The following is an 11,042-nucleotide window of genomic DNA, read 5'->3' on the forward strand; positions in this document are numbered from 1 at the left end:
CACAGCTAAGCACTGAGCTGAACTCCTGAAATCCAGTTACAGAGAGGGAGAAGTATAAGAAAATGGGGTCAAGACCAGACTACAGAAACCCACAGAGACAGCTGACCTGAAGAAGGAGGAGCTAATGGGCCCCCAGACTGACAGCTGGGAATCCAGCATTGGACTGACTCAGATCCCCTGAACGTGGGTCTCAGTTAGTAGGCCTGGGCAGTCTAAGGGACCTCTGACAGTGGAACCAGGATGTTTCCCTGAAGCACAAAAGGACTGGGAGCCCATTCCCCATGGAGGGTTACTCCCTTAGTCCAGAGGCAGGAGGGAGGGCCTAGACCCTACTCCAAATGCCTTGACAGATTTTGATGATCCCTCCTGGAAGGCCTCACCCTACATGTGGAGTGGGGGGGGGGAATAAGAGTGGGAGTTGTGGGGGGAATGGGAGGGAGAGGGAACTGGGACTGATATGTAAAATAAGAAAAATAATAAATATATTTTAAAAAACACCATGTTATCTTCATCTATTGCTGAATCATATTTTCTCTACTTTCAACTTCTTGAGGGATCTCCATACTATTGACCTTGTCTGTGTTTCTTTTTTTAAGATATGGTCTGTACAGTGCAGGCTCATCCTGAGCTCACCGTGTAGCTGAGGCTGCCCTTGAACTACAGCTCTCCTGCTTCCACCTCTGAACGCAGGAACTAGGGTGTGCACCACCAGGCTGTGCTTCTTTTGGCTTTTTCATGATGACCATCTGAACAGGTATGAAGCGATAATATGATCTCTCATTGAATTTTTTATTTCATTTCTCTAATGATCAGTGATACTGAGTATTTTTTCATGTAACTACTAAAAAAAGCCACTTTCTGATTCAGTACTAGTCATACTTATAAGCATTTGTACTTTAAACCTGACTTAAAAGTTCAAGTAAAATAAAGCCCTTACTTAGAAGGATGTTCTTCCTCTAGAAATATGCAAGAAACACTTGGCAATTCCCTGCTCCATAAAAATAGTCTTTTCTGCTTGGAAAGCTGAACCTGAGCCACTATTTCAAAGAACAGTATCTTGCACACAACTCTATCTTGAGAAGTCTATACCCACACTTAATCTCGTGTGTACAAGTGCCCTTTCCTTAACATACACACACACACACACACACACACACACACACACACACACACACACACTACACATTTACATTAAACCATTTTCTCAAAAAAAAAAACTCCAACTTTCAGGAAAAAAACAATTATGCTCGCCCTCAATAAAAAAAAAAAATGTAGGAGACAGAGGTCAGTGGTGACATACCTAAGTGCAAGAAGCCCTGAGTTGTTATATACAAAACAAATGAGCACTGCACAAATGTGCAACATCATTATCATCCAAAATTAAAACTACTATGAAGCCAGATATAGTAGCACAAATGGAGACCAGCGAGCATCAGGAGGTCAAGGACAGCCTCAGCTACCTAAGGATCAGTCAAAACAAAAACAAAAAACCCTACAATTAAATAGTGTTACATATGTAACAGACTAACAAAATTCCTAAAGATGGCAACACCAAATGCTGGTAAAGATGTGAGGAATTAGAACCCTTTGGCAAACAAGTTAGTTTATGTAACATCAGCAATTCTACTCCTTGATACACTAAAAGAATCAAAAACAGATGTTCACAGAAAAATCTATATACATGTTTATATAGGAATTTTATTTATAATAGCTTGTAACACAAATAATACAAGCCCAAAGACAGATATTGGGGTTCAAACTAAAGATCAGAAAAGCAAAGCAGCCAGCTTCTAGCTCTTACCTCTACCTCAGACCAAAAAGGGGTATCCTAACTCCATGAATCCTCACAATGCAATGCAAACTGCACTGCTCTCCACCAAGCCTCAGACTGCAACCCTCTCAGTTCCTGTCTCCTCCTCCTGATATTCCTCTCTCTGCCCAGCCTGTCTTCACCTCCCTAGTGCTGGGATTAAAGGCATGGGATCCCAAGTGCTGAGATCTCCTTTGTGTGAGCTGTTTCATTTTTAGACTGAATCTATTTAGTGTAGCTCAGGGTGGCCTTGAACTCACAGAGATCCATCTGCCTCTGTCTCAGAATGCTGGGATTAAAGGTGTGTGCCACCACTGCCTGGCTCTATGGCTGGGCTAGCTTTGCATTTTGATCCCCAGTGGCTTTCTTAGATCATAAACAATATAGTACCACAATAGCTAAAACCCAGAGACAAATGAAGATGTCTTCATGAGTAAATGAGTAAATGATTATACCATGGGAAACTACTCAGCAATTAAAAAAAAAATAGCAAACTATTGCTACATTATAACAAACAGATAAACCTCAGTGCTAAGTAGAAAAAGTCAAACCTAGAATGTTACCTAGGGTATGTAAAGTATGGTTCTTTGAAACCTGATACAAAAATACATGACTGGTTGTCAGGATTGGAAGAGGAAATATAGGCAGAGGGAAATGGGCCAAGCTATAAGAAAGTATCCTGAGTGTTCACTGTGGGGATGAAGTATGCTAATCTTGACTGTTCAATACTGTGGACCTGGCATTGTTAATTATAGTTTTTATACAATGTTATGAATGGGAGAAACTGAGTAAAAAGTGCAGGGGAACCCCTGTATTATTTTGTACAACAACATGTGAATTTACAGTCATCTAAAAATGACTCAAAACCTAAAAAATATATTCAGTCAGATCCACATCTATTTTAAATGTTTTTCTTGCCAGGGTCTCATTATGTACCCCAGACTACCTTATAACTTGATATACGGCCCAGGCTATATCCAAATTTGAGATTCTACTGACTCCACTTCCCAAGTTATAAGATTACAGGCCTGTACCACTATGACTGTCTGAATGGTTTCAATTTTATTTTCTTTGGATTTCAAGAGCTATTCTTATCCTACCTTATTTTTTCTTTTGTTTCTCCAATGCTAAAGGTCTCTAATGACCCATTTTCTTTACGAATGTCATAAAAATCCTTCACCCCACACAAAGGCAAGCATTTGGCTAGCTCTATTATTACCTTGTTTTCCAAATGTGTTCCATAAATGCCACTCCTTAAATCAAAGTCCACACAAAAACCAATCAGGTCCAATGTCTGTTATTTTCATACATCCATATAGAACCTTTAGAATTTTACTGTTTATAGCAGCAGAGCTTCCCCAGGAAACAGACATTGTTCCACTGTGATGATGCTTGCTCACTTGCTTAACTGTTTCAAACAATGTGTGTTTTAAAGTTCTAAATTACAGGAAGTAGGAAGAAGATAAAAAAGCAAGCACAAGTAAAGACACAACTTTCAAAAAAGAAAAAAAATAAAAAAGTTTTAAAAATACAGATGTTGCAGCCTAGCGGTGTGGTGCAGCACTCAGGAGGCAGTCTGTGAGTTCAAAGGCAGCCTGGTCTTCACAGTGAGTTCCAGGACAGGCTTCAAAGCTACACAGAGAAACCCTGTCTCAAAAACAAAACAAAACAAAACAAAACAAACAAAAAAAAAAAAACAGATGCTCCCAGAAGTGGTGAGACAAGCCTCTAATCCAAGCTGTTGGGAGGCAGAGGCAGAAGCAGAGGCAGACAGATCTCTGGAGTGTGGTCTCAAGATCCAAAACAGCCAGAGCTACACAGAGAAACCCTATCTTGGAAAAAAAAAAAAAAAACAAATGATAATAAATATAATACAGATGCTGCAAATAGGAAGAATGAGACTAGACGGGAACTATGATGGAAGAAACTGTTCCACTGTATACTACCAGAACAACAAAAATGCTTGAGACATCTCAGATCTATAAAACCAGGTCTATAGACTACTCTTCCACAGTTTTTACTCAAAAATTATGTAATGTGGGGGCAGCAAAACGGCTTAGCAAGTAAAAGCACTTGCTGTGCTTGCCTAATAACCTAAGTTCAATCCCCAGAATCCACACGAAGGTAGACGTAAAGGACTATCTCTACAAACTTGCCCTCTGACTCTACACACACATCAAAGCATGTGTGCATTTGCGCGCGCGCGCACACACACACACACAGGATTTTTTTTAATTTTATATAAAGAGAGCCTACACTTTAATTAAATTCATCATTTTTGGCACAAGAACATCATTACTTATTTAACATATAATACAACAGGAGGCAGAGACAGGAAAATCCCTATGAGGTTAAGGCCTCCTTGGTCTGCATAGTAAGCTCCTAGCCAGCCAGGACTATAAAGCAAAACCCTGTCTCAAATAAACAAAACAAGTATTATTGAGGCAAATGAGTACATTCTAGACCACTCAGATGTTTCAATGTGTCGCATATGTTTTATAGTTCTATATTAGTTGTGCAAATATATATTACATGCTTAAATTTATCACTCATTTACTGAGAATTAATATCTGAACTCTTAAACTGTTTGGGAGGATTAGAAGGTGTGTCCTGTGTGTCGGTGCTGCAGGAGGTGTGTGAATGAGGATGGGCTTTGTGCTCGCAAAGACCCAGTTTCTCTCTCCCTCTCGCTGCTACCTGTTATCAGGGTGGAAAGCTCTCAGCTACTTCTCTAGCACCATGTCTGCTGGCAAACTGTCAAGCTTCCCGCTATGATGATAAGAACCAACCCTCTGAAACTGTAGGCAAGTGCCCAATTAAATATTTTCTTTTATAAGTGTTGCTTTGGTCACGGTATTGCTTCTCAACAACAGAGCAGCAACTAAGATACTGGTTATACAATATGCTTTCACCAAAACCCCCGTAAAAACTTACTCAGGACATTGCTTAATCTACCATATGGAAATATGTTAACATCATACAGAGCATCTTGGTCAGGATTTGGAGGGAAAAACATTTTCTGGTCTTAAACTCAAAGCCGAGGATAATCCAGGCATGGTGGGTGACTAAGGGCTTTAACTCCATCCAGCCTTTGAGAGGTGAAGGCAGTATGATCTGCAGTAAGGTCATCCTCAGCCTTACAGTAGTCCACAAGGCCAGCCTGAACTATGAAACCTGTCAGGAAAATTGGGGAGGGGCTGGAAAGATGGCTGGAAAGAGGTACTGAACGCTCTTCCAGAAGAATGGGGTTCAATTCCCAGCACCTATTGAAACAGTCTGTAACTCCAGCTCCAGGGAATCCAACATTCTCTTCTTGCTTCCACAGGCACTGATTCTCCGGGCCAGTGACAGCTCAGTGGGTTTTAAAGGCACTTTCCACCAAGCCTAACAACCAGAGTTCAATCAGCAAGACCTTCATGGAAGAAAGAGATAACTGACTCCCACAAGTTGTCCCCTATCTTCACACGCCCACACACACTGTGGCACACACGCAAAATAAATAGGTAAAATGTAATTTTTAAAATGTATTTTTTAGAGCAGATGGGCAAGATAGCTTGGTGGGTCAAAAGCACGTGATGAAAGCTTAATGGCCTGAGATCAATGACTGGAATTGGAAGGAAAGCTATATAAAGCTGCCCTGACTCCACACAAGCTCCATGGCACGCATGCATCCCCACATATATCATATACACAGTAATAATCATTTCAATCTTCATATTGCACTTACAAATAAACATGAAATGTCACCAAAAGAAGTTATAATTGTTGAAATACATAAACCATGAGTGATGTCTTTTCCTTCAATGATTGCCAAGGACAGACTATATCAGAATATACTAACAGACTTTCATATACTTATTTCCTACTAAAATTGACAATAGGCCCTCCTCTGGCTGGCCAAGTGCTTTGCACTTTAAAACACTACCAACCTTTTAAAAACTATTATTAATATTAATGATAAATTCTTTTGGTTTTTACTGAAGGGAGTTAGAGGAAGGGATATATCAGGAATTCAAGGGCAGCCTCAGTTACAAGGCAATTTTGAGGCCAGTCTGAGCTACCAGAGACCTTGTCTCAAAGATAAAAATGAAAAGTAAGTGAAAATCTTGGAGAAAGGGGCAATCTTATTTCCTAATTCACTACACTCTCCCTTGCTCTAGTTGCATACAGCAAAAATGCTGTCAGTCAACCAGACAGCCAAACCACCCTTATACCACTAGACATTTGGAACACTGTAGTTACCTTAGGGAGGCTACACAATGATCCCAACTGCTTCCTCTGATCTCCAGAAATGAAAACATAAGTACACACACAAAAAAAAAAAAAAGACACAGGACATTGTTCATAACAACCTCAAAAACGGAAATGATCAAAATATGCACCAACTTGATGAACAAATAAAATGTGGCACAAGTACATCCATACACAATGGAGTATTATTCAGCAATAAAAAAGAAATGAGTTCAGATGCACGCCCATATGAGAACATTACCATAAGTAGCAAATAATAATAATAATAATAATAATAATAATAATAATAATAATCCTTGTATAAATCTATTTACACAAAATGCCCAGATGTCTAAAGTAGCAAGTAGGAAGCTGGGTGTGGTGGTATACAACTGTAATCCCAGCATTTAGGAGGTGGAGGCAAAAAGATCTGGAATTCAAAGTTATCTTAGGCTGCACATAGTTCAAGGACAGCCTTGAAAGTGAGACTGGCATGGACAAGAGGAAATGAAAAGTGTCTCTCAAAGAATGTGTGTTTGTTTGGGAGGGGATAAAGTAATCATAAATTAGACTATGGTGATTACTGCAAAACTCTATGGATATACTGCAAGTCAATCAGTTATACATTTTAAACAATATGTAGATCACGTGTTATTATATAGATTGTATCTCAATAAAGCTACTTTTTAAAGACAGGGTTTCATACACCCCAGGCTTGCCTTGAGCTTGATGTGTAACCAAGAATGACCCTGAACTCCTTAACTTGCTGCCTCCACCACCCAAGTGCTGGGATTACAGTCATGAGCCACCACACCCAGCTATAACGCTACTTTTTAAATGGCAATGTATTTCATTATTCAAGTTAAAAACTTAAAAACAAAATGCTAAGTACAATTAGAGTGAATGCCCATTGCTATGATCCACTAAGCAAAATACAGAAATGACTACTATTGGTTAAATAATGAGATAAATAAGAATAGAAATACAGACATGGGATTTGACAAAAATGAAAACAGAACTATTATTCATACCTGATTTGGAACCAGAATGTTAGTGCTTGAGATGTGAGGATAATTTGGCTGTGACATCATAACCCCGGTGATCACCAAGACTGATATGGCCAGCTAAGCAGTTTCTCCCTCCCTTCTTCACCCATAAGTGTGATACACCGAAGAGAATGACCTCCATGAACAAATGACTCTCTTCAGCCAAGGGTTGACGTGTGGCTGTGCTTCTATGCCAACAGCCTCAAAAGAAACTCTCAGCCATGCATGGCTGATGCATGCCTTAAACCCATCTGGAGAGTTAGAAGCAGGCAGATCTCTGTGAGTTCAAGGCCAGCATGATCTACATGATCCCCAAAAAAGAATAAATAAATAATCCAAATCCTTGGGCCAGAGACAGCAAGCAGGTCTCTGGTTCAGCAGTTAAAGGCGCTTGTTGCCAAGCTTAAACACCTCAGATCAATCTTCTGAACTCACATAGTAAAAGAAGAGAACCTATTCTGCAAGTTGTCCTCTGACCTACAAAATGTGCTATGGTGTCTAAATGTGCGTTCATACACAAACACATGCATAGTGCAGAAAGAAAGACATACATGAATGTTAAAGAAATAAAAATAAATAAATAAATAAACGTTAACCTGGGCTGGAGAGGTGGCTCAGTGGTCAAGAGTACTGGCTGCTCTTCCAGAGGACTCAGGTTCAATTCCCAGTACCCACACTGTCTGTAACTCCAGTTCCAAGGTTTCTGATACCCTCACACAGACATACATTCAGGCAAAACACCAATGAACATAAAATAATGTTTTAAAAATTTAATTCAAATCCTCAACAATACAGTCAGGAAAAACAACCAACAGATAGGGTCATGTGATACTTTCTGGACTTTTACTTCTTTTTCTTGTCATTAACAGTGTCTCCATAAAATAAAAGAAAAAGACTTCCAAATTCATGCACAACCACAGAACCAGGAAGAAAAAAAAAAAAAGAATTCAGTGACAGTAATGAGTGAGAAGTTCAAGGGTGTTCTCAGCTACACAGCAAGTATGAGGACGGCCTGGCATCAGGAAACTGCATCTCTCCTCCAAAAAAATAAAAGGGTTAGCATACTAAACCACAAGCAACTCAAGACAATAAATACGGATAAGGAACCCTTCCTGGACTCTAGTGATCCCAAATACTCAATTCAGCAGCCAAATTTCCTAACAGACTAGAACATGACATTTTCCTTCGTTCTATTAACATTTTAGTTGCAGAAAGCCAAACAGTAACAGCTGCTAATGACACATTTAGGAGGATACGAGCGAGCGCGTGATCGTGGGCTTTCATGATGGGCTTTGAAATGAAAAATCACTGGCCTTTCACAGCACAAGAAAATAGGAAATTAGAGGAGAATGCTGGTCATGATCGTGACACAAGGAGAGGAAAGTAATTGTGCAAAAGAACTGGCACCAAAAAAAAGAGGGGGGGAGGTAAAAGTCCCCTGGGAGTTACTGAAGGGTCAACTCTGTCGTAAAGAATTGTTGCTGTCTTCGAGAGACCCTGATTCAAATCTTAGCGCACGCTCACACACACACACACACACACACACACACACACACGCACGCGCGCACACACACGCACACACGCACACACGCACACACACACACACACACACACACACACGGGGGGTGCAGTACAAACTATTAAGGACAGTTATTTCCAAGAGGAGTGACACAGAAAACTTGCTTGGCACTAACAATGGAGGCTGGAGAAGAAAACTGTACAAGTGGAGCTAAAAGCAGAAGTCCCTGGCCTTCTTCAGTCACTCGTTTCCCGGGACAACTCTCCCCGTGAAAATGCAAGCAATGCAGGCAGGAGCACTGATCCAGTATTGTACAAGGAGGGGGTGAAGTGATTTCCAACGCACAGACTGAATGGGGAGGCCAGAAAGCTCCACGGGAAAGGACCAGGAGGAATAGTTCTAGGGCACCGGGAAAACTGCGGGGGTTCAAACCTGGTGCTGGTGAATAATCTCCAACAGGAAGTATAGCAGATGGTAATCCCAGACTAAGGCAGAACAAAAGTAGTGAAGAATCTGTGGGCTGGGCACAGTTCGGAGGAAGAGGGCTAGCCTGGCACACTGCAGACAGTGCGTTCTGTCCCCGGGCGCCACAAAAAGGAGGAAAGGCAGCGCGTCCAGGTGCAGAGCGCCTGGGCTCGGAACTAGAAACCCACTGTCTTTCCCCTGTGACCTTGGATAAGGCACTTCACTGCCCCGTGCCTCGTCTGATACAGGGGAGCATTAAGCGTACCCCAACGGTAGGGTTGCTCATCGGCTTCCATTGATGTTATCTGCACATCAACGCCTTGCACCCTGTGTAACAAGTACAAGGTAGTTAAGACCAGGAAGGCCAGGTGCGTTCTGACACCTTCACGGGCAACGCAAGTAGAAGCTACGGGTTCGGGTAGTGGCAAGGTCCCGAGGCTGCACTCGGGCGGGGTCGTCCTCAGGAACCGGGCTCTCGGGTGAGGGAAGGAGGGAGAACCGCTCCTCCAGGACCAAGGTAACCAGGACGCTCTCGGAGGAGCCGTGATGGGCAGAGCCGGCGCCCGCTCCTGACCGAAAGGAGCGGCGGCCCAGCAGAGCCGCGCCGCAGCCTCTCTCCCCGGACGGGCTCCCCAGCAGGGCCTCGCCCAAGACCCGGGACACCCGCGGCTCTCCCCTCGGCCAGCCGCCGCACCCGACCCCGCCCCGCCCCGGTACCTGAGCGTGGGCCCGATGCAGGCCGTGTCTGTGCTCTCGATCTCCCTCAGGATCCGCTCGTGCTCCGCCGCCGTCTCCAGGCTCTCCTCCGCCATCTTCGCCCGCTCCATCACAGGGCACGGCCGCGAGGCCTTCACTCAGCGAGGACCCCTCACTCCCTCAGCCCAGGATCCGCGGCCGCTGGGCCAGCACCCCGCAGCGCGACCCCGCCCTCGGATGCCACGCCCCCCACCACCAGGCGTCAGCCCGGCCGCGAGCGTCGCGCACAGCCCGCTGGGATTTGTAGTTCGCTGACTCAGGCTGAGCCTGCGCTAATTGCTGCGACCTTGATATAGACCCATGGCTCTTTAGGGCACCTGTATACGGTGACACCAGATCAGGCAGTGGTATTAACTCTGCACATTTTTTTAAATATGTATGGGTATTTCACATGCGTTTATGTCTATGCACTACATGTATGCCTGGTGCCCCAGGAAGCCAGAAGAAACTGTCACATCACCCAGGACTAGAGCTACAGTTAGTTGTGAGGCGCCTTGTGGGTGCAGGGAACGGAACTCCAATTGAAACCCAGGCTGTCCTTGAAGTCATGACCCTCCTATCTCCACCTTTTTTTTTTAAGATTATAATATAAGTATAAGTTTTCTCCCTTCCCCTTCCTCCCTCCAAAGCCTTCCTTTCTCCTTCAAATTCTCGGCCTCTCTTTTCACTGCTATCGAATGCATATGCTGGTACATATACATATAAATATATATATTCCTAAATATAAGCTGTTCCATCTGTATAATGTAACATGTATGTGTGTTTTTAGGGATGACCTTTTCTGACTCCGTATGGTTTTTTTTTTTTCTTCTATTTACTTACATTCCAGCCACAGCCTCTCCAATCCCCTCCCCCCCAATCTTCCCCTCCAGTACCTCTGCCGTGTTGCTCCTCTTCATCTCCATCCATGAAAGGACAGATCTCCTATGAGTATCGATAAAGCATGGCATATCAAATTGCACCACAACAGAGCGCCTCCACCATGTATTAAGACTGGGCAAGGTGACCCTGTATGAGAAGTAAAGTCCCAGAAACCAGTAAAAGAATGGGAGACAGCCCCTATTCCTGCTGTTGGTGCAGTAAGATGACCAAGCTACACTACTGTAATGCAGAGTGCCTAGGTCAGTCCCATGAGTCTGTTCAGTCTTTGCAAGCCCCTATGAACCCAGGTTAGTTGACTGTGTGTGGCTTGCCTTGGTGTCCTTGACTCCTCTGA

At 43.1% G+C, this 11,042-nt stretch overlaps 1 protein-coding gene across 1 annotated transcript in view; it reads right to left on the reverse strand.

The window, feature by feature from the left end:
• Exoc6b (exocyst complex component 6B) overlaps nt 1-10,021 on the reverse strand; it is a 369,762-nt gene extending 359,741 nt beyond the window's left edge. Inside the window, exon 1 of the mRNA XM_051203059.1 lies at nt 9,788-10,021. Within this exon, the coding sequence (XP_051059016.1) occupies nt 9,788-9,897 (110 nt within the window). The 5' untranslated portion in view covers nt 9,898-10,021. The remainder of the gene's footprint in view (nt 1-9,787) is intronic.
• Nucleotides 10,022-11,042: the final 1,021 nt, after the last annotated feature.

This window comes from Phodopus roborovskii, unplaced genomic scaffold (genome assembly GCF_943737965.1).
Source record: "Phodopus roborovskii unplaced genomic scaffold, PHOROB, whole genome shotgun sequence".
NCBI lineage: Eukaryota > Metazoa > Chordata > Mammalia > Rodentia > Cricetidae > Phodopus > Phodopus roborovskii.